This window comes from Setaria viridis, chromosome 2 (assembly GCF_005286985.2).
Source record: "Setaria viridis chromosome 2, Setaria_viridis_v4.0, whole genome shotgun sequence".
Lineage (NCBI taxonomy): Eukaryota > Viridiplantae > Streptophyta > Magnoliopsida > Poales > Poaceae > Setaria > Setaria viridis.
In genome coordinates this window covers 44,393,481-44,415,822 of record NC_048264.2, presented here as the reverse complement: position 1 = coordinate 44,415,822, position 22,342 = coordinate 44,393,481, and the positions used below count along the sequence as shown (strand labels likewise).

At 45.7% G+C, this 22,342-nt stretch overlaps 5 protein-coding genes across 6 annotated transcripts; all 5 read right to left on the bottom strand.

Moving 5' to 3' along the window:
* Positions 1–534: 534 nt before the first annotated feature.
* On the bottom strand, positions 535–1,539 carry LOC117844481 (probable calcium-binding protein CML18). Its single transcript, XM_034725176.2, has one exon. It carries the CDS (start codon positions 1,222–1,224, stop codon positions 856–858), a length of 369 nt encoding a protein of 122 aa, XP_034581067.1. The 5' UTR covers positions 1,225–1,539; the 3' UTR covers positions 535–855.
* An 8,588-nt stretch (positions 1,540–10,127) lies between these two features.
* LOC140222012 (uncharacterized) lies at positions 10,128–10,936 on the bottom strand. The gene has a single exon (XM_072291991.1). It carries the CDS (start codon positions 10,833–10,835, stop codon positions 10,416–10,418), a length of 420 nt encoding a protein of 139 aa, XP_072148092.1. The 5' UTR covers positions 10,836–10,936; the 3' UTR covers positions 10,128–10,415.
* Positions 10,937–11,910: 974 nt separating this feature from the next.
* On the bottom strand, positions 11,911–12,722 carry LOC140222011 (probable calcium-binding protein CML44). The gene has a single exon (XM_072291990.1). The coding sequence runs from the start codon at positions 12,628–12,630 to the stop codon at positions 12,322–12,324; it is 309 nt and encodes a 102-aa protein (XP_072148091.1). The 5' UTR covers positions 12,631–12,722; the 3' UTR covers positions 11,911–12,321.
* Positions 12,723–15,410: 2,688 nt separating this feature from the next.
* On the bottom strand, positions 15,411–16,080 carry LOC140221739 (calmodulin-like). The gene has a single exon (XM_072291639.1). It carries the CDS (start codon positions 16,009–16,011, stop codon positions 15,733–15,735), a length of 279 nt encoding a protein of 92 aa, XP_072147740.1. The 5' UTR covers positions 16,012–16,080; the 3' UTR covers positions 15,411–15,732.
* Positions 16,081–17,135: 1,055 nt separating this feature from the next.
* On the bottom strand, positions 17,136–21,480 carry LOC117843685 (protein WEAK CHLOROPLAST MOVEMENT UNDER BLUE LIGHT 1). Of its 2 annotated transcripts, XM_034724352.2 has the most exons (4): positions 21,286–21,480; positions 19,883–20,062; positions 19,385–19,804; positions 17,136–19,249 (listed from the first exon to the last, which is right to left on the bottom strand). In XM_034724352.2, the coding sequence occupies exons 2-4, from the start codon at positions 20,024–20,026 to the stop codon at positions 17,435–17,437; spliced, it is 2,379 nt and encodes a 792-aa protein (XP_034580243.1). In that variant the 5' UTR covers positions 20,027–20,062; positions 21,286–21,480; the 3' UTR covers positions 17,136–17,434. The 2 variants fall into 2 exon arrangements, with proteins under 2 accessions (XP_034580243.1, XP_072147739.1); XM_072291638.1 differs by having other exon boundaries at positions 19,385–20,062.
* Between the last annotated feature and the right edge of the window lie 862 nt (positions 21,481–22,342).

Genomic DNA, 22,342 nt, shown 5'->3' with positions numbered 1-22,342 from the left:
GGGGAGGGGCGAGCGAAGGGGGGAGGGGAGGGGAGGCAGTAGAGGAGGAGGAGGAGGAGGAGGAGATTGAGAAAGGAGGAGGAGAGGAGAGTAGAGGAGAGTGAGAGAGGAGGAGGAGGAGGAGGAGGACGGCAGGTGCTTGAGAAAAATCAAGTGTTTGCGGTGGGAAACACGGTGGGAAACCTCTAGTACCAATGGGGGCTCCACCCGGTACTAGAGAGTCACCTCTAGTACTGGTTGGAGCCCCCAACCGGTACGAGAGGGCCTCCGCGAAATCCAAAATTTGGATCCGGTACTAATTCCCCCTCTAGTACCGGGTCCAAATTTGACCGGTACTAAACCTCGGGTTATTTTTTTTATAGTGAAAACTGTGTAATCACCATTTCGTGTACACCATTTAAGCTGTGTAGGATTATTTTTTACAGTGTCAACGGTTGAATCGTATAATCACCTATCACCATTTAGGCCCTAAACTGCACGGTAGGCATCGAGTAAGGTTTACACGTCCACTGACAACTCATTTGGAATAGCACAGGGTTAATTAATGTGCAGATCATTTTTTTATCCCAACAAACTAACATTTGACCGTCATATCGTACAAAGCAGCACCACACACGCACTCAAACAAGCTCAGTCTGCAGTGAGCTAACACATCTCCCTCCTTCCGCACAAATTATCTTGGAAGGATCCGAGAAGATTGAACAAAGTTGCTAAACTTAGCTACTAGTAGCCGGTTAGGTACAACATAGTAACAGTACAGACCACGGTATACGTACACGCATCACGTACTCACGCATGAAGAAGACCAGAGCCAGTGAGAACTGAGAAGTGAGAACATGCATGTATAGTAGTTCATCACCACTTCCAGTTGTGCCGAGCGGAGGAGCTCGTGGCCGCCGGTTCCTTGGATATGAGGAACCCCAGCTCCTTCTCGGCGAACTCGACGAGGCCCTCCATCTCGCCGTCGTCCACGAAGCCGTCGCGGTCCCTGTCGGCGCGGCGTACGGCGCGCCACGCCTTGACGCTGGCGAACCACGCGCCCCGCCGGCGGATGGCCTCCCGGAGCTCCCGCCTGCTGATCCGCCCGTCGCCGTCGGCGTCGAACTGCTTCAGCCACTCCTTGAACTCAGCCGCCGTGAGCGTGGTTCGGTGCTCCTTTCCGGGGAACAGGCACCTGCCGCTCGGCGCGGCGGCCGCCGGCGGGATGCACTTGGCCGTCGACATGGCTTCCTACTAGCTTCTACCTTGTTCGTTCTAGTTAGGTTTGGGTGCCGGAGTTTTCGATCAACCGTACCTCCTTTTTATATACACACAGGCGCGTTCGTTCGGTTCATGCTTCTTCAGTTCAGCTCAATTCGTTCCTAGGATTATTCGTCTCTATCTGCAGCTACCAGCCTGCAGGCTGCTAGCTCTCTAGATGTGCCGATCGCTCGGGCTCGCCTGTAGTGGAGGGACACGCCGGTGGTGCTGGTGCCCTTTTCATCAATCACCAGCACAAGTTCTTTCGGTTGTTTGTCTCCGAGTGATTGGGAGGAGGGAGCATGGTCGCCGGCATCTAGCTTTGTGATGTGGAGGCCTGCAATTATTTGATTCTGTCTCGTGCCTCGAGCAAGCTGTGCAGTACCCTCCATCCTAAATTACTATTTATCTGAGCTTTGTTAGATACATACATTTTGGAACGGAAGAAGTAAAAAGATACATAGGTATGTATGTAGAAAAATTAAAATAAATAGTAATTTGGGACAGGGAGAGTAAAAAAATAGGTATCCATACAGATAGTGGCAACGCATTTCATCCACACGAACGCACCCCAATGCAAGTAGTTCTAAGCTACACATAGTGCATCTGCGTTTATCCATTGCTTGTTCATCTTTAGCAACTAACAATGACTGGAAGTTTTTTGCGCGGATCCAAAAAATGGGATCGAATCCCCGAAAGTTTTGGCAAAATGCATGCCTGATGGATGAAGCATATTCTTTGCTTCACTTGGGAGTTTTTGTCTGCCGGCACAAACTCAAACTCAAGGTGTGTTTGGTTGTATGAACCATATGATGCATGCATGGATGATTCTGGATGGTGGGGTATCCCGATGTAGTAGATTGGTTGTCGTACATACATCTATAGACCCACCAGAAGGTTTGGACAGGTCTACATACAAGCTGGACACCAAGATGTATCTGACATGGAGGCTATGACGCAGGATGACGTAGTCTACATGGCAAGACAGGAGCTAATCGAGGATTAGAAAAAGTAGTCGTAGCAATCAGAGTAGGACTCGTCTAGTCGAATCCGACTAGTATTCTTGTAAATCAACCGACATATAACCCTACCCCCGATAATATAATGCGAGGCAGGGCCACCTCCAAAGCAATTCAATCCAACCAACACATAGGACGTAAGGTATAACACAATCTAGCGGCCAAAACTTTTCTAAATTGTGTGTCTGCGTTCACCTTCGAGTTCCTGATCTCGACAAGCCCCATTAACTAAAATACTACCTCGGGCACCCCCTCAGTAGGTTGCCGGGTCTAAAAATACCAACAGCTGGCACGTCAGGTAGGGGCTCTCATTGAGAATCCATTGGTGAACTCGATGGCCCAAGTTATCATCAAGCCAATCGTCGTGTTCGAAGCGGGCGCGACGTTCATCTTCGGCTTCTGGGTTTGCAATGCGGACGGCACTGGAAATTTCCACCACCACATTGTGTCGACCCCGGAGAAGAAGCAACGAACAATGAAGCTCCAGTGTCGAGCTCTAAAGGATCTCCTCAAGAATTTCAACGAATTTTCAATTTTTGACTTAGTCAGAGGTTGGGAGGACGAATCCAAGTACAACTCAACTTCTCCCGCCAGTCAGATTGACTTTCACGAGCTGGCGCATAAGCCATCGTGCAAGTCGGACTACAACCTGAGTCGATTCCCGTTCGGACTACGCAACGTGTCCGCTATTTATCAGGTTACTCTATCCAGATCACAGTCTGATATGCATATGATCGAGGACCTTGGCTATTACTCGAATCTGACGAGGAGACCTCTTTATCATGTCCACAGTAGAGCCTGGTGATCACATTGACTCCCAAGGCGGATTCGTCTACTGACCCAACGTGAAGCCTCATCACTTACCTCGATAACCTCTCATACCAGGAGGGAGGTCCTCTATCGCCCATTTACGAGCAAGGCGGCACCACAAATGTCATCACTTCAAGCTCGGGAAGCTACTCTACAGAACGTGAACTCATCGCCCTCGTTGCTGGATAAGAGGACGAAGAAGAAGAGCAATGAGACAGAAAACCGCGACACGAGTGTCACCCAGATGATGTTTCACAGGATGAGCTCATAGCCAACGTTGCTGGAGAAGAGATCGAAGCTTAGAGAACTCAACAACGAGCGAGAAACACCACGAGGGCAAAGCGTCGCTACGCCCTGCAGCAAACCTACCAATCATGAACCTAGACAACGTGTTTGAAGTAGTTCAATCGCATCACCATCGTACTCCCCTCGCCACCATCGCATCCATTGATCTCACTACCCGCGCAATGCCATAAGACAAATACACTAGACAATTGACTGAACTAGCAGAGTGCACGTACGAACAACTCGATTAGCAGAACCTGATATATTCAGTTCAACACTTACCATCCCAGCGTAGTCAATATGGCAGTAGCCATAGAGGCACTCCATCCAGACAAGTCAAATTGGAGGCACCAAACCAAACCAAGCTGGAGCATAGGGTAGTCGGGAGGACCCTTGGGAGGCCGTGGCCACCATGGGGTTAATCCAGAGCTTGAACCCCCAGTAGAAGATCTTCGCAACAAGATCAACACCGGCCGCGGCGCTGGTACCATCATTGACGAACGTCACTGCGAGTGTGAGCAAGAAGTTGAACACCTAGGGAATGATTTTGACGGGTTCCCCACCTTCTCCAGACGTGTGAGGAGGATAATTCTACCCAAAAATTTCAAACCTCGAGCATCACCAAGTACGATGGCAAGCAGGACCTAATCCAATGGCTCCGATGCTACTCACTGTTAGTGCAGACAACTAGAGGAAACAACGACACCAAAGTCATCTACTTTCCCATCTGCATGGAGGTGACGCCACTCACATGGCTCGAATCATTAGATAAGAACTCCATCAACATGTGGAAGAACCTCAAGGTGGCGTTCACCAACAACTACGCAGGGGTAATGCAGCGTCCTGACAACAGGATCGACTTGTCTCAAGTTAAACAACAAGAAGGTGAGATCCTGCGGAGTTACTTACGTTGCTTCTTCAATAAGAAAGCCACAATTATGGACATCACGGAGCATGACGTTATATATTGTTTCCAGAATGGCCTCTACAATCGCCGGATGTTCCAAGACTTCGGCAGAAGATGCCCTACTAATGTCAAATCTCTCAAGGTCATGTACAGGCATAGGCAGATGAAGAAGAAAGGGAGATCGTGAGGTTCGAGTCCAATCGCGACAAGGGCTATAATAACAATAATCAGAATAACGAACAACGCAACGACAAGAACCGCAACAATCGGCCTAACAACGACAACCAAAATAACTACTTGAGATGTCACAACTGCAAGCGAAAGCCAGAAAATATGATCACGGCAATGTCACAGTCATCCAAGAAAGGTGGCGGCAGGAATCAGGATAGGCTCTCATTCAATGATCTCCTGAAGAAACAGTGCCCATGGCATCCATACCACAAGCACGTTGCGATAGATTGTTTCAGTCTACGCAGAGTCATGAAAGACCTGCCGGAGCCATCTGCCACTAAAGACAAGGGCAAGGGTAAGGAAGACAAAGATGAAGATGATGGTGACAATGGCAAATTTTAGAACCCACCCAACACCATCAACATCATCTTTGGCGGCACGCCGGGTACCGCTACTAAACTGTCTCAGAAGCTCGCCCTTCGAGAGATTATGTCCATTGACCCTGCAACACCAACGTTCCTTAAATGGTTCAAGGTGTCAATTACCTTCTTCAGGAAGGACCAATGAACTAGTTTCTCAGACCCAGGATGGTATCCCCTCATCTTGAACCTAGTAGTCGCTGGTTCCAGACTAACTAAAGTACTCATTGATGGCGGTAGCGGTCTCAACGTACTATTCACCAAGACATTGAGGAAGATGGGCCTCGACATCGCCGACATGCTCACCCCCAATGAACTCTCCGTTCTATGGGATCGTCCTAGGCAACGCGGCTGTACCCCTTGGGCAGGTGGTTTGCTAGTTACCTTTGGAACCAAACAACACTACCGAACAGAATACATCTAGTTCGAGGTAGCAAACTTTGAAACATCGTACCAAACTATCCTTGGAAGACCAGCACTAGCCAAATTCATGGCCATCCTGCACTACGTGTACCTAGTACTCAAGATGTTGGGACCCAAAGGAGTACTCTCCCTACGCGAAGAATTGAAGAGGTTGTATGAACGCAACACGGAAGCTGTGGAGCTAATAACAACTACACAAGTATCAAATTCGATGATGCAAGTCTTCGCCGCCTCCAAGAAATTATCCCCGTCAGAACTCGAGATCCCAGAAAAGAAATCGGGGGCAACCAAGGTCAAGCTGGCAAGTGAGGTAGACGTCAAAGCTATTGACCTTGAGACTGGTGATAGCTCCAAGACAGCCCTGATTGGGGTAGGGTGGATCCTAAATAGGAGAGCGTGCTCGTCAGTTTCCTCCGGACCAACCGAGACATCTTCATGTGGAAACTAGCGGATATATCGGGGGTGCCCAGGGAGTTGATTGAGCACTCGCTAAACATGGATCCAAAAGCTGCACCAAAAAGGCAACGCCTACAACGATTTGCCAAGGACAGAAGGGAAGCCATCAAAAAAGAGTTAGCCAAGCTATTTGCGGCGGGTTTCATAAAAAGTCTATCATTCAGAGTGGCTTGCCAATCCCGTCTTGGTACGAAAGAATAACAACAACGAATGGAGGATGTGTGTCGACTACATAGACCTCAACAAGCATTGTCCAAAGGATCCCTTCAGGCTCCCTAGGATTGATTAAGTCATCGACTTCACAACTGAGTGTGCCCTACTTTGTTTTCTTGATTGCTACTCGGGGTATCACCAGATAGCTCTCAAGGAAGAAGACCAAATCAAAACTACATTCATCACCCCATACGGAACTTTCTGCTACACAACAATATCCTTCGGGTACACAGGTGCTACCTATCAATGGGCAATACAGGAGTACTTCAAGAAGCAGCTACACCGCAACGTAGAGGCGTACATGGATGACATGGTCATAAATACCAGAAATCCCAACAACCTGATTGCAGATTTAGAAGAAACTTTCGCAAGTTTACGACAATTCCGATGGAAGATTAACCCGACAAAATACATTTCCCACGTACCCTCCGGGAAACTACTCGGGTTCATCATCAGTCACCGAGAAATTGAAGCTAACCCCGAGAAGATCTCTGCTATCATCGACATGCACGCCCCATCGTGCATCAAAGACGTCCAGAAGCTAACTGGATGCATGGCGGTCCTCAACAGATTCATCTCAAGGCTTAGAGAATAGGGCCTACTGTTCTTCAAACTACTCAAGCGGCAAGATAAATTCTAGTGGATCGAGGAGGCAGATCAAGCCCTGCAACAATTAAAGGATTTTCTATCAAAGCCACCGGTCCTTATGGCACCAAACCCCAACGAAGATTTGCTGCTTCACATCACCGCGACTACTAATGTCGTCAGCACCGCAATCGTTGGACGCAGTTGCCTTCTTCCCCATTCTTGTTGTCACGAGTGTCTTCTTTTACAAACACTCGGGGGTTGAGTGGTGGGGGACAGCAGTGCTAGCGCTCGGTGATCAGGTAGCGGTGACGCTAGGGATACAGTGTGGAAGTTGAAAAAGCAGACGACAATGTAAAACGGAAGGGATGTTTTCCTCCGTTATTTATAACCGCGGTGTAGTACCAACAGTGGGAATAAAGGAATATTTAGGTTTAATGGACCTAGGGATTTCGCACCTGATTGGCAGTTACTTCTATTTTTGAAAGAGACAAGGTTTCCATTGACAGATGGTCACGATGACCAAAGGTTGACCCTTATACCCACCAAACTAGTCGGATAACGGCTCGCGTGTTGTATGCCACGTGCCCATCAGTAAAAAAGTTTTTTCTCTAGATTAAAAAGGGAAAATAGATGCAAATTACAGATTGACCCTCAGCCTGATTCTTCGATTCAACCTATGGCTTGGGGGCTACTCTGTATGGAGTGCGACATGATTGATTACTACTCATGACAACTAGATTGGTTGGTGAGCTGTAGAAGCCACATCGAGTAGTTAGTTGGTGCTTAGCCCCCGAGCTTGGAAGCTAGCTGAGCCACTGGAGATATTCCGAGTAGTAATTGATGCTTAGCCCTCGAGCCTGGAAGCTACCGGAGCCATTGGAGATATGCTGAGCGTCCTAGAGAGTCATCGCCAAAGCTTGACCTTCAAAAAGAGATGCATACATTATGTAGCATATTTGTAGAATTTTTAAACTACTAAAATTTATTCAGTGATGAATGTAATGTAAATGTTGTGTCATGCTCTTGTTTCAGCCATATTTCTCTTGAGTAGGTAGTCTATTACATTTAGGATCTCAGTCCCTGTTTAGCCATTGCCACTGCGTATGAGATCTTTATCTCGTGTACGCGTACTGGCACTGCTGCTACAGAGATCTTCGTCTCTTGTCCTAGCATTTAGGCATGATAGAACATCTAAGGCTTTCACGAATTAAGATGTGTTTTGCTTGAGGTGATTAGTGACGGCTAAGAGAAGACAAAAAAAATAAGTAGTCGGCATTGCAACAAAAAGACTGCGTGATTGCGCATAAAGTAGTCATTGAAACTTCTCTGCCTTTTGGCGAGAAGAGCACGTATTGCCGTGCACAGGATTTGTGCCTCACTAGGGTGTAGCCGTTGTGAGCCTCCAGCACTCAGTGCACCAAACTTCATGGCAGAGCCTCTTAATTTGGTGTACGCTTGTGGCGGAGCTTCCGAAACTCAGTGCACCAAACCCATGATGATACCCTCCATAATTCAGTGTACCAAGCCCATGGCTGTCGGTCAACATGCTCTAAGAGTAGTCAGCGAAATGTAGCTCTGAAGGATAATTCTGATGTACACAAATAAGTAGTTAGCGCATTGACCAACTATGCTGAAAATAAGTTAGAAAAAAAATTATTAAAAAAGTAACTTAGTTTGATTCATGGATGATTGTCGATGAAGCCGCGACGGTTGTTGATGAAGCCGACTAGTCGGAGTTGATTCCGACTAGTTGTCCATTATGTGAAGTCTGCTCTAATTAGTTTTCTAATCGAGACGAGTAGACGACTAGCGATTAGTTTTAGTCTCGTTTGCCTCTACCTTGATCCACGTGCGAGAGCAGCTATTGCTTTCTCCATCCGATTCACGTAGCTGGGAATTGCAACTATTGCTTGTCCTCGTCCACGTGAAGCTTCAAAGATGGATTTTCTTCTTTGCCTTGATTGGTGAGCTGCATGCAGTAGATTTGTTGACTCTGACTCGACGACTTTCTCCTTGTCGAGTTGAGGTCCTTCAAGCTTGCACGATGATCTCGATGATCACCCCTACATAACGCGTCAGATGTCGGTGTTTTATACCCGACAACCTACCAAGAGGTATCCTGAGGTAGTAGATTGGTTGGTGAAGATCGAGGGTTTGGAAAAGTACTTGCAACAGTTAAAGTAGGACTCGCCTAATCGAATCCGACTAGTATTCTTATAAATCAACCAACCTGTAACCCTAAGGCGAGGCAGTGACCCTCTTCAAAACAATTCAATCCAACCAACACACAGGACGTAGGGACGCAATCTAGCGGCCAGAACCTGTCTAAATCGTGTGTCTGTGTTCACCTTTGAGTTACTGATCTCGGTGAGCCCTATTAACTAAAACGTTACCTCAGGCACCCCTTCAGTAGATTGCCAGGTCTAAACACCGACACAATTCACCCAACTAAATAAAAGGATCATTATAATTTTGAACCATTACGTATATAAATCAAATAATACAAACAATCAAACACACACTCATGATGAGATAGATTCTTCTGATCTCTTCTCCCACAAGCTGCCCGTGAGAGAAGCCCATCCATGGTCAGTATTGCAATCAAACACACACTCAAAGAACGACATGATGAGATAGATTCTTCTGATCCATGGCCAGTATTGTTGCCATGTCTAACCGCACGTGTGACTCGAACAAGAACCAATAATATTATGCCTCTGTGCTGTCCAGTTTCTACTAGCTAGCTTAGCTCTAAATACTTATCTGAAAATTTCCACATATCTTTTAGGTTGGAGAAGCCGAAAGCTACCTTACCCACGGCTACTCCTCGTGGTATAATTCACCATTTTACCTCCTCAGTTACGGCTTGTTTTTTTAGAAATATATGCACAGGTCTTTGTTTTTTGAGATTTGCTATTTATATTTGTCAACAGATTTTTGAGAGAAGATCTATCGAAATTTTTTATCTTGCCGATGCTATCATCTAATGTTGCAAACATTATTATTATGTGATGTTTCAAAATGTTCCATGAGTTTAGGAGAGGAAATATAAATATGTTTATGTTGAATATACTATTTTACTATGTTTCAAACGTTGTTCTCCCATATGGCCATATGTAAACACTTAATGTTCCATCCATACGAAATATGGAAGGATGGCACCTGCAATATTGTATAATAACATCTGCAACACTATAAGATTCGACAGGCACATAAATACACATTCCTTTTTTTTTCAACAAATAAATATATGCCTCTGTTGATTTCATATTCTGGTCCATGTCTGGATACAAAATTAGTTTCTCCAGAGTTTTGGAGAAATACTATGCATATAGTTTTGAAAAACTACAAGGTATTTGGATGCAACAACAAATCTTGTAGTTTTGAAATCCACGGTATTGGGATGCTAAGGATACTCTCAGTCCATTATTAAAAATTGTAAGAGAGGATGAACACCTAGTCAGTAGTCACCTACCAACCCAGTGGCACACGCACACGGTCGTGTAGTATATATTGGGGTGACTGGACAGCACCAAGAGTCCCAGGAATTTTGGACAGAGACGCTTTGTTGCACGTACGGTAGACAGAGAAACCGAGTTCAGAATAACACACATGGAATGGATGGCTTGCTACAGATCATTATACAGTACAGTACATAGCATCACCTCACCACGCAGTACAACACTCAAACAAGCAACTACCAGCTGCAGCGTACGTGCTTCCTCCTGCTTCCACACAAATTATTCAGAGGAGAAGCTGAAGCCTTTAGCAGCTAACCTACAATCCTACGGCGACGAGCGAAAAGAGAGCACGAAATACGGTAGGTAACAGACTAACAGTACATGCACCGTTTACACACACTAAAGGACGTGGCACGAAATCACGTCAATACGCCATGTACGTCGTCGTCGTCGACCTGCTGTAGAACGGATGATGAGCCGCCGCCGCCGGCGAGGCCATCATCACGCCGCCGAGAGGCTGTGGACCGGCAGCGGCCGCATCCGGGGCGATCCTGAAGCCCAGCTCCCTCTCGGCGAACTGGATGAGGCCCTCGATCTCGGAGTCGTCCACGAACCCGTTGTGGTTGCGGTCGGCGCTCCGAATGGCGAACAGCGCCCGCAGGCCGGAGAACCACGCGCCGCGGCGGCGGATCGCCTCACGGAGCTCCTTCCTGCTGATGCGGCCGTCGCGGTCGGTGTCGAACTGCTTCAGCCAGCGCTTGAACTCCGGCACCGTGATCGCCGTCCGGTGCTCCTTGCCCGGGAACAGGCACCTCGCCGCTGGGGGCACCGCTGCCATGGCCATCGCTTCCGCCGCCGCCGCCTCTTGGCCGGAGCTCTAGCTTTGCTTGTGGTACTAGGAAGCTAGCAGCCGTTCTGCACGTCGGAGGTTGCGGTTAGTTTCTGCTCTTTTATAGGGGCACGGGGCTCTGATCATATGTCTCATTCTGGTAGAGCTTTATAGATTATTCGCCTCTATCTGCAGCAAAGATTTGCGTTGTCTCGTCTCACTCCTAGTGGAAGATGAGGACTTGCCTGCAGGCAACAAGTGCATGGGCAAAGGTGACGTGTGCTTGCCTGCATCATGCATGTCCATGGCCATGGCTATGCCTATGTGCGTGCGTGTCACGTTGGGTTCTATTAATTGGTTGTTCGTTTTGGCAGGTTGATCGAGAGGGAGAATGGCATCTCTTTTTTTTTTTTTGTGATGTGGAGGCCCCTGCAATTATTTGATTCCTTTGCCTGCAGGTAGCTATATGAAAGGTCACAGACTCACAGTCGGTATTCTGATGCAGCGTATTGTGTACTGAATCCTACGTGCTAGCTAGCTACAAGCTCCTGCTGAACCTGATTGAGCCGTGAAGGTTATCAGTCTCTGCGGATCAAGAATAGAATATGTGGAAGTTAGGTAAAAATGCCTTGATGAATGGTGGGCATATTTTTCCGTTGACGGACCAATCCGACACGAATGTTGGTTACGAGATTCTTATGGCGATCTTTCTCCCATACTTGTGAGAGAAGAATCCATCTGAGCTCTATATACCGCTACCATTTTTCGCTGTTGTATAAGCTACCATTTTTCGCTGTTATACCATTTTCGATATCTTGGTGGCTCTATCAACCATATTTTCAGTTTTTTAAGAACTTCGATTTTGATCATTCAAGTTGATCGATTAGAGCGGTGGATTAGCGCTGGTGAATTAAGTTTGCAGGGAACTTGGAAAGGGGCCTTCTTATAGATGATTAACTTGAGGACTCATGTTTAGTTCAGTGTTTGGCCGATCTGCTGAAATTTTGACGACATATTGAGAACTTGTTTGCAATTTTATTTAAAGAAAAGTACTCTTGTTTTTTGTTTATAATTATTGGTACCATCAGACTAGCTCATCCCCTCTTATGCGAGAAGATAAGAGATGAAATATATAGCGTTGTTGATAATTGTACAGTATCAACTCAGCCTCGTTTTCTTTTGTACACTACAAAGACTACAAGTACATAATCAAGCTAGCCCTGCAGATAGCAGCACACAAACAAGTCCACGAGGCCCCCTTATTCATCAGGCGATGGAAGTTGGCATGTGCCACACTGCCAACTGCCAACAAGCTGACATACGATGGCACGATACAAAGGGAACGCGAAAGGCTGCACCTTGAATAAGTAATACAAGGCTAGCTGCACCATACTTTGAACACGGTTGACTCATATTCTATATCAGTTCATGTAGAGACTCATCGTTCTTGCAGGGTGAAGTGTGCACGTAGCCCCGTATGTAGCTCGTGCGTCTCTAGTCTCTACCATGTGGAAATCCTCAAGCCCAGCTCTTTCCGCGCGAAGGCGACGAGGTTCTCGATCTCGGCGTCGTCCACGAAGCCGTTCTTGTTCTTGTCGGCGTGGTGCACGGCGCGGCCGCACCTCCAGGTGGCCAGCCACCGGCTGCCGCCTCCGTGCAGGCGGAGGGCCTCCCGGAGCTCGTGCTTGCTGATCCGGCCGTCGTGGTTGGCGTCGAACTTGTTGAGGAGCCACTCCTTGAAGCCGTCCACCGTCATGCCGCGGTCGGGAGGGCCTACCCTCATCGGCCTCGCAGTCATGATGATTGGCATGACCGGCGTTCGGAGGCTCTCGCAGGCTGCTGATCTGATGTGTTGGTCAGGTTAGCAGATGGAGCCTGGAGTGCTGAAGCCTCTCGCGGTAGACTTTATACCCGTGCTGATCCGTGCGGGTTTCTTTATTCGCTTCTATCTCCAGCCTGCGAGGGTTATCTCCGTCTCGTTGGTTCGTAGTGGGCTCAAGGCTTGCTGGGTTTGTAGTACTTGTCATTTTTTTTAAAAATGGATAAATATCCGGCCTTTGCGACCATACACAGTTACAGCTGATCACACAAATAAGTGAAATAGTACGCAAATTACAGGAAGAAATCAAAAGCAAAGTCTATTAGTGTTTCTCCGTCCATTCTTGGCAAAGATATCTAGGGCGACAATCTCCAACGCCTTGCTTGCCAAACAGATGATCTCCCTTGCTTCCTCACGCTGCAATAGAGACCAATATTGCAGCCAATATACTCAAGCATAAAAGAGGTTAATCGTTTTTGTCATGCGTAGCCAAAATCTGTTATATTTCATAATGAAAAATGCTCTTATTACCTAAGGGTGTGTTTGGTTTGAGGGTTCAACTAGGTTGGGACAGGTTCGATCCACATGGATCCGTGTTTGGTTAAAAAGCGAGGTGGTTTGGGTCCATCCCTAAGGGGAATATTCCTCTCAGATGCGGGTTGAATGCGTCCGCCCAAAATGAGCAGGCGTAATGAACTACTTGGACGGCGTCTTTCTCCGTTCGTGTGACAGCGGAAGAGGGAGGGGTGCGGCGCGAGGAGACTCCAGCCATGATGAGCGGCGCAGCGCGACACACGGGGAGAGGTAGGGGAGGTCCGCCACCGGCCGGGTGAGTTTGAGCTCTGCGCCATTGGTGGAGGCGGGAGGGGGGAGGCGGCCGCTGGGGGAGGCCGCAGGGAGGCTGGCGGGGAGGTCACTGGGGAGGCCGTCATGGGGATAAGATAGGCCAGCTACATGAAAAAAGAAAAGAGAAGGAAAATGAGGATGACACATGGACCCATGGATGATAGGTGAGACCCGCTAATAAGTGTGGCTAACGGTGATAAAATGGCATTCATCCTAACCCTCTTAACCCTCCAACTAAATAAAAAACTGGAACGAACCCATCCCTCCTAACCAAATATGAGATGGGTTGAACCCAACCCAGAAAAGTGGGAACCCATTTCACTTGGTTCCAAAACTAAACACATGCTAATAATATGTCTATTTTTACCACCATAAAATATGTGGCACGTGTAGCAATTTAGTGAGAAAAAATTGGTAAGATGAGATTCTGTCATCGAAGTAGGCCATAAGTTTATACCAATCAAACATAGATGTCAACCTGTAGCATTATACGTGCACATCATTTTGATGCCACGTTTACCTGGTGATGAGGTATGTTTGGAAGAGTATGGCATCTCTTTTACTGTAATAATGTGGAGATCTTCCATTATTCCATTCAATCTTTACCCTTTCTTAATAACTTTCACGCTGGACAACTTTATTTGGAGCACTTCGATCGCATTTATACCGTTGATGTAACATATATTCATAGTTTACGTCACATTGTATACTGTTTGATGTAATAATAGTGCATCGATATATCAGATATGTTTAGGCTGGACTATTTGCAAATATATATGGATCTTTGTGTACAAAGTAGTAGTTGATAAATGTTCTTAAAAGAATACTCCGATCCCTCTGTTTATCGTTTATGTTTATAAGCTGCGGTACGACTTGGTACGGTCTTCTAAATTACACTTTGATCATTCATTTATCTTATATTATATTGTTTATGGTTATAAAGTTATGGTGATTGTAAACAACCATATAAAATTTACATTATAAAAATGAAAAAATGGTAGTTAAATTATTGGTCAAAGATTGTAAAGTTTGAATACGTGAGTATCAACTTCATGAAAAGCACTCACCAGGCTTCAAGATTTTATATGGCAGGTCCAACCATAAGAGTATATTGCTTTAGGAATTTCTTGAGCTTTACACACACTAGATATTCATATACAACTACTAAAAGATGTTCTTTCTGTGGGTCCTTAGAAAGAATAGAATTCCCATAAATGGTACAAAAATGTCTGGATGGAGCATATTTTTGTTTTGTTACAAATCCAACCAAAGGGAAAAGAGGTGCTTATTAAATTGGCACAAAACCACGAAATTTGTTAACACACATTAAGCACTCGGAGCAAACCTAAGCATCTCATCCACCTAAAAGAACCTGATGCATATGACATGGCAAAATAACTTTTTTTTTCACGTAAGCACCTTCATTGTACATGCCTTTATTAATTAAAGCCTAATGGATCCAAACACCTTTGTTTTTACTATTTTCTAGGGGTTCCTTTTCATATTACACCGATCTCACCCAAACGTGAGAGAGTCTTCTCTATTATTGATCTTATTGTTTGAGAAATTATATCTTCAATATGCTTCCCATCTATATATATCAGTTGCAATGCACCCATAAGTCTCTCAAAAGACTAAGCTGGTGATAGAGGGGAACAAATTAACAATTTTGTCAACCTTCTTCAGACTTAATTAAGGCATGTAAAATCATATATATGCAGTAAGTTCGGAGCTAATTCTCTCTCTCTCTTTTTCTTCTTTTCCTGGCAAAGCTAATTTTTTGAAGAAAGTGGAAGCTTGCAGAGTTTGGGGCGTGCCGTACAGGTTTCAAAAAAAAAAGAGTTTGGGGCGTACAGCTTGATTTGCTATTGGATCATATTAGCTAAAATAATAGACATCATGATGCCCAAAGAGAATAGGGGGCATGAGTAAAAGACCCAGTTTCATTTTCTTATGCACTACAAGCATCAAACCCCTGGACATAGCCACAACTGCGTCATGCTTAACATACAAACAAGCCTCATGTGTGGCGTTTACACATACCACCATTCAGGAGAAGTGATCGGCATATCAAGCACCACACAAATTAAGGGGAGAAAACAAAGATAGGAGCTCAAAATTTAGGTGCTACACAATACAAGGAGGAGGACACTGCTGGGTGTGGGTGCTGGCTCATCAGTTCATAGAAGCAGCCAGGTTCATGGGTGTCACGCATGCAGGATCATGCAGCTGTGACTCTGCGTCCTTCTACCACGTGGATACCTTCATGCCGAGATCTTTCTGGGCGAAGGCGACGAGGTTCTCGATTTCGGAGTCGTCCAGGAAGCCGCTGTTGTTCTTGTCGGCCTGGCGAAGGGCTCGGCCGCTCCTCCAGGTGGTGAACCACCCGCCGCGGCGGCGGAGGGCCTCCCGGAGCTCGTTCCGGCTGATCTTGCCGTCGCCGTCGGCGTCGAACTGCTTCAGCCACTCCTTGAACTCCTCCAGCGTCATGTCCTCGCGGGAGGAGGCCACGCCCCGGATCGCCATGGCTGGTGCTTTCTTGCAACCTGAAGATTGCTGTTGTCGCAGGAGTGCCGCAGGTTGATCTATCGACGCCTCCTTTTATAGTGGTGCCGGCGAATGCATGTTTCTGTCGCGGATTTATTCGCTTCTATCTGCAGCAGGGTTGCTGTGCGCCAGTGGTGTTGCCTCGTTCTTGGTGGAGACCGGAGAGAATGCAGGTGCAGCCGTGCAGGCGGCTTATGCTTTTACCACTAGCCTGCAGCATCGGATCTCTTGCGTGCTAGCACGTGTGCTTCACATTACTTGATTCTTTCTCTTTTTCCCGACGAGCTGAATGGGAAAGGGCATCGCTTTTTTTCTCTGATGATATGATGTGGAGGCCAGCACTTATTGGGTCCGATTCAATCCCCAATCTTGGACGGTTCAGATTTTTTTTTAATAAAAAAGACAAAGCCTGTTAAAGTACAAGAAAAAGGCGGTTCAAACCACGGCAAAGGAGGCCGATTCAATCCCCAATCTTGGACGGTTCAGATTTTTTTTTAATAAAAAAGACAAAGCCTGTTAAAGTACAAGAAAAAGGCGGTTCAAACCACGGCAAAGGAGGCCTGTTGATCGATCTTGGAGTTGGAGTACTGCAATCAGATGCACCATGAAAAACACTTCATATTCAGCTGCACATGCCGCTTCTGCCAAAGCTTGTTGACTACAAAAACAGTTGCAATCTTCTTTCGCTCCTAGTACTCATGAATCTCCTAAAGCCAGTCTAGGTTCATCGTCCTGGTGTGGTGCCCATTCTGTTCTGCTTGCAATATATGCCCTAGTTTTATGGGTTCTCCTGAAGAATATATTGGCAGAAAGTCTCCAATACTGTTTGCACAAAAATCCAATTATTCTCACTTGGCCACGCGAGGTTCTTATATGGATGTTCTCTGCGTTGGCCTTTAAAAAGAAAGAAGACGAAGAAGAATAGGATCTTGGAAAGATTGGTCCTGATCATGGGACAGATTACTTCAAGTGGCAAGGTAGCAGATTACCTTGTAGGACCAGCATGATAGAGATTATAATTCGTTGACTGACTAGGCAAAAAGGGGGAAAAAGCAAAAGCAGAGTAGAAGAATGCTACTAGCACAGTTGCAGGAGTATCAACATTCAGAAAGATGTGTAACCAGCTCACTGAGTTCAAGTTCCAGGAGAAAACATTACACCTACACTGGACTGTAACGAGACATGAACAATTTCCATAAAAAATTCATGGAGACCTATTGTGTTACCGAAAAATGTTATAGACATACTCCAATATTCCCTCCGGTGTTTATACCGACAAATTACACCTTCCACCGGATACCGACAAAAAAATGCTCTTTCAGACCGAAAAAAAAATCAACTTATTACACCAATGTACAGCAATGTAATTTCCAAAGTCCTAGGAGTCCAGGATTTTGTTATCTCACGTCTGAGCCCGGGTCTTTCTGGATAGAACCGAACCCATCATAGGGAACAGTGATTTCTTCCTCTGCAACTTTTGATTTGGAACAATGCTCTCGTAGCTACTTCCTGACATCTGTAGCTTGGACTCCTGCTCGTTGTGGTATGGATCCTTCTGTTCAACAAATACCCTAGATGGACCATTCAAAGGATTCACTGCACGTTTCGCAGCTTCCAGAGCTTTGCGACGCTGCTCATGATCAGCTCTCCATTTCCTCAGTTCCTGCTCCGCAGCTAGTTTCCCTTCATTCGCCCTCCCAGCTCTCTCCAATGCGATTTCAAGAGCTTCCTTCTTCTCATCCATTTCCTCACATGCTTCCTTTAGCCTCTCTAGGCTCCTTGATTCTGATTCCTTTGCTGACACCACCTGTGACAATGCTTCTGCCACCTTCTCATTGGCTTGTTCTTCAGCTTCATGTGCTCGCTTGCTGAGTTCATAGTACTCGCTTAAAGGAAGCGTCACTTGTCGCAGGGAATCCTTAACGTCCCTTGCCTCTTTGCTTTCTTGCAATGCTTGAACTGCAGCGAGCGCTAGCCTCTCGGATGCTATGGATGCTTCTGCTTCTTTCGCAACAGCAGATAGCCTGGTCTCTGCTGTAGCTGCCGCAGCCTTGGTTTGCTTGAAGTCCCCCTTGGCCTTCCTCAGCTCCTCTTGAGCTAAGTGAGCGGCTACCTTGGCGTCCTCAGCCTCTTGAGTCGCTTGCTGTAAAACCATGGGAAGCTCCACCATCTTTTCTTGGGCCTCTGCTTCCTTGCACCTGACAGATTCTATCTCTTGTTTCGTCCGGTTGAGTTCATCTTCTAGTGAAGAAACTGCAACGCATGCCATAGCCTCCCCCTGTTGCAACGCGACAAGTGAAGCTTTCTCATTGTCTAGTTCTGATTTGAGTGTTGAGGCAGCAAATCTCAACACGTTAGCCTCAGCCTTTGCCTTCTCAATGTTCTCTTTGACCTCCTGAAGCTCTTTCTGTTTTGATGCTAGAGCTTCCTTAATTGAATTGCTAATTTGTTTAGCATCTTCAGACTCATGCTCCTTGGAAGCTCCTTCAGCTTCTTCAGTCAGTTTTTTCTCCACATAGGCAGACAGCTCCGAATTGAGGCTAAGCAACTTGAGCAAATTTGCATCTATAAGGTGCTGCATATCATTATTGGACGCAAGCTTACTGTCCAGCTGTTGCAGCTCCTCTTGTGCTTGACGCAACTCTCTCTCCCAAGCAAGACAATCCTGCTCTTTTGTCAATGCTGCACTGATCCTGCGTTCCTCTGCTTCATGGTGTGCGGCATGGGCCAACTCAAGAGACCCTTTAGACGCAATCAATTCTAAAGTTAGTTCCTCCACTCGCCTCTCAATCTCCTTCCCTGCAGATATAACCTCTTCTGCTCTTTTGATTGCAGTGTCTCTTTCATCGATTAGGGTGGCATATTGTTTATGTACTGACGTCAACTCCTCCTTTACTGACTTAAGTTCAGCAACAGCTTTTTCATGTCTTTCTTTAGCGACTTCCATTTGTGTCCTGGCTATTGCACTAGCTTCGTCAGCTACTCCATGCTCAATTTCTTGTGCCCTGAGTTCTGCAAGCTCGGAATCCTGCTTTGCCTGAGCTTCTTCAACCTGTACTTTCTCGAGGTGATGCTTCAGCTCCTCAATGAGTCTCTTGGTGTGCTCTAGCTCATCAACAACTTGAGATTTAGCCATCTCAGCGGCTTCTAGTTCCTCCTTGCAAAGTGGAATTTCTGTTCGAATATTTTCAAGTTCAAGCTGTATGAGCTTGCGTCTCTGCATGCAGGGGAAACAAAAATCCCTTTTTAGTGATCTACTGTCTGATAAAAAAATAACTTAAGTAAAAGACAATTTCAGTTCCATAACAAAAGCTCTGTGATCTATATGTAGTGTTAATTTATCAAAAACTACCTCAATCATCTGAGCTTTATGAGCTTTCCAATCAACAATTCCTCCAAACTTGGTGACAGCTTCTCTAACAGACTCAAAAGGTGCAGCAGTGTCAATAAGGCCCTTGTATGGACTTGCAGGTGTTGTTTCTGAATCTTCTTTCCTTTTCAGCTTTGTAGCCATATCAGTCTGATAATGTATCTCATCTTCTTTAGGTTTCATTTCATCTCTTAGTGCAGTTCCAGTACCGTTCAAAACATTTACAGGCATACTGTTCATTTCAATTGCATCTGCTGAAGAAGGATGATCTGTCTTATCATTTGTTGAGCTGATGAATGCTTCAGTTGGTCCTGAATTGGACAGTATTTCAGGACCTTTATCTGAAGGCGCAATTGATCCCACATGGTCTTCTGTTGGATCAGGAAGCCGCATTTGTAGGACCTGTGAAAATGAATCCAAGCAATCATCAGACATTGTATGTGGATTGAAGTTCTCAATTGCTGCTTGTGCTGACTTCACCTCATGTTGGCTTGGCCCCTCATGTGCAATATCGCTAGGAACTTCCTTGGCTGTAGAAGTTTCTGAACTTCCTGTTGGAGATGAAGATGCATTTGCAGAAGAATCTTTTGAGCTACTCTCTTCAGTGGCATGTGTCGATTCCATTCCTTAGCCTTTTTCTAAGCCCCAACTGGTTTGCTCCTACAAATTATTTTGCAAAAAAAATGAAAATAAGGTAGAAAAAACATGATTGTAAGTTGTAACACATAGATAAGCAATAAAAGTTTTTGCAAAATGTCATGGTCTTATCATGACTTCATCTGAAGTAGCATTTCCATTACAGAATTTTGAGTGGATTAAAATTAAATATTCAGGAAGCTGTCAACATTGGTCAGATTTTTATTTCATAGAGTCAGTTCTATCAATGTCATCAACCATTACGAGAAAACTTCACTGGATCCAGTCTTAAATATGCACTAATCATTGTCCAGCTACACTGAGCCAACTTTGTGTCTGCAATAATTCAGCCGCTGTTGAACCGAACCTGTATCTTTGCATTACCTAATTCAACTTTTTTCTAACGAACAAAAGCAGGCATCCAGACAAAACCTACCCGTTTTCCTAGCACCTAAAAGGCTAAAAGCAAAACAAAAATGTAGTACCGGGCCAGGTGACTCAACAACTTAATTATTTACCAACAATAATGTGCGAAGTCCCTTAATAACTCAAACCATGTTAAACTCTATCTGTACTGAATTTGTATGTTTGACATCCATTGAGTTTCTCTCATCCGTACAGGTCCACAATTATATTGTAAGTTTGTGGTTGTAAGTTTTCAGATAAAGATCATACACGTGTATGTAAGTAAAGTACAAAATTACTGTGGGACCACCATATCTCTAACGAACAAGACGAAACATGTAGCATGTGTTACTGAACTGATTAACCAAAAGAGTTGTTTGTGCGATTCGTCCGAAAAAAGAGAGAGTGTTAATTGTGAGGATGGCAGAGAACTTCTCATCCTTTTCTTCCATGATGAAAACATTAGGAAAAGCAAAAGGAGTTCCTCTGCCATAGAAGATTTCATGGCGCCTATGACCTATGCAAACGAGTTGTCCGAATCCATGGACTGAACTATGAGCAAAATGAAAACAAAAACTCCCGTTTTCAGTTGCTATGCTTGATTCCTACTCCTGTTCCAATCCAAGAACAGAGACTCCCTTCAATTCTGGCGCCTATGAGAGTAAAAAGGTACCTGAACCAAAACGAAACGCAAGAAGGGACACAAAGAGATTCAAGTAGTTCATCCAGACAAGAGGAAGAACCATGAACTCGCCGCCATGACGCCGGCGGCGGACAGGAGACACAGAAAGCGGAGCCAGATAAACCGCGGATTGCAGCGGAAGGGGGAAGGCGAAACTTACTCGATCGCGCGGAGGAATTTTCCTTGCGGGCGAAGCGAGTGAACGCCTCCTTTTGCGCCGATTTGGATCTCCGCTCTTGGTGCTCGCGATTGATTCTTCTTGGCTTGCCTTTTTTGCTGTTTATTTCTGAGGAGAGGCGGGGGTGTACGTGTGTGTTGTGCTGCTGGGTTTGTCTGGCTCGCGACTCCACTGGTCGGTTGGACACATGGGATTAGCGAGAGAAGTGGATTGGATTACTTTTTCTGAAACAACCTCCAGGTATACTGAAATTACATAGACAAGTTTATGTCAAAGTAAAAAGAATGACTGAGAAAAAGAAGTTACTTAGACTTACTCGGTGCAGCTCGGATATTCAATATTTCCATCATAATTAGATAAATTTATCCACTTACAGTTTTCTAAGAAAATTATTAGGCTAAAATATAAAAGAACACAAATGCACTTGGATTTATGAAATGTTCAAAGAAAGAGTGAGCTCCCCATGCTACCGAGGGAATGATAGTTTTATGAGCTTGAGACAGAAACATGACTCAAGAAAATATAAATTTTTATCTGAATCATAAGTGTATGACTTATATAAAACTATAGCTGTAATTGAAGGTTCCTTTCGGCAAAGCTCCGGCTCCTTTTAAAATGGGGGAGGAGCCGGATGAGCTACTTTTTTCTTCAGCTTCTCAATACAAAACGACTCCGGCTTCTCTAATGCTTCAGCCATGGAGCCGTTTTTAACATACTTGTTTGATAGGGCTCCAGTACAAGTCGTAGGAGAAGCCAGAGCCGATAAACCATCGAAGATCGCAAACAATAGCCTGTCGTAAAGGCTCACGTCAGAAAACCAACAAAGCACGAGGTGCAAAACGGAAACTGCCACCAGGTTAGCGATCCGCTAGATTTGATTGATTCCTGGCCTGTATCCCTCACCACGACCCCTCCACTAATTAATTCCAAAGCGGGGTGATTTGTGGAGTGGACGAAGGAAAGCACAAGATTCCAGCCGCGACGAAGGAAGGACGGGGCCCTTTCGGTCGCTCGCCCGCCCCCGGCGAGTCGGCGGCCG

What these genes read in the sequence shown, in the direction of transcription:
- LOC140222012 (XM_072291991.1), bottom strand. Translation starts at nt 10,835, where the DNA reads ATGGCCATGGCAGCGGTGCCCCCAGCGGCGAGGTGCCTGTTCCCGGGC.
- LOC117844481 (XM_034725176.2), bottom strand. Translation starts at nt 1,224, where the DNA reads ATGTCGACGGCCAAGTGCATCCCGCCGGCGGCCGCCGCGCCGAGCGGC.
- LOC140222011 (XM_072291990.1), bottom strand. Translation starts at nt 12,630, where the DNA reads ATGCCAATCATCATGACTGCGAGGCCGATGAGGGTAGGCCCTCCCGAC.
- LOC117843685 (XM_072291638.1), bottom strand. Translation starts at nt 20,026, where the DNA reads ATGGAATCGACACATGCCACTGAAGAGAGTAGCTCAAAAGATTCTTCT. An exon ending in ATAAAGCTCAGATGATTGAG is followed by an intron (nt 19,250 to 19,384) that starts GTAGTTTTTGAT and finishes CCCTGCATGCAG; the next exon opens with AGACGCAAGCTCATACAGCT.
- LOC140221739 (XM_072291639.1), bottom strand. Translation starts at nt 16,011, where the DNA reads ATGGCGATCCGGGGCGTGGCCTCCTCCCGCGAGGACATGACGCTGGAG.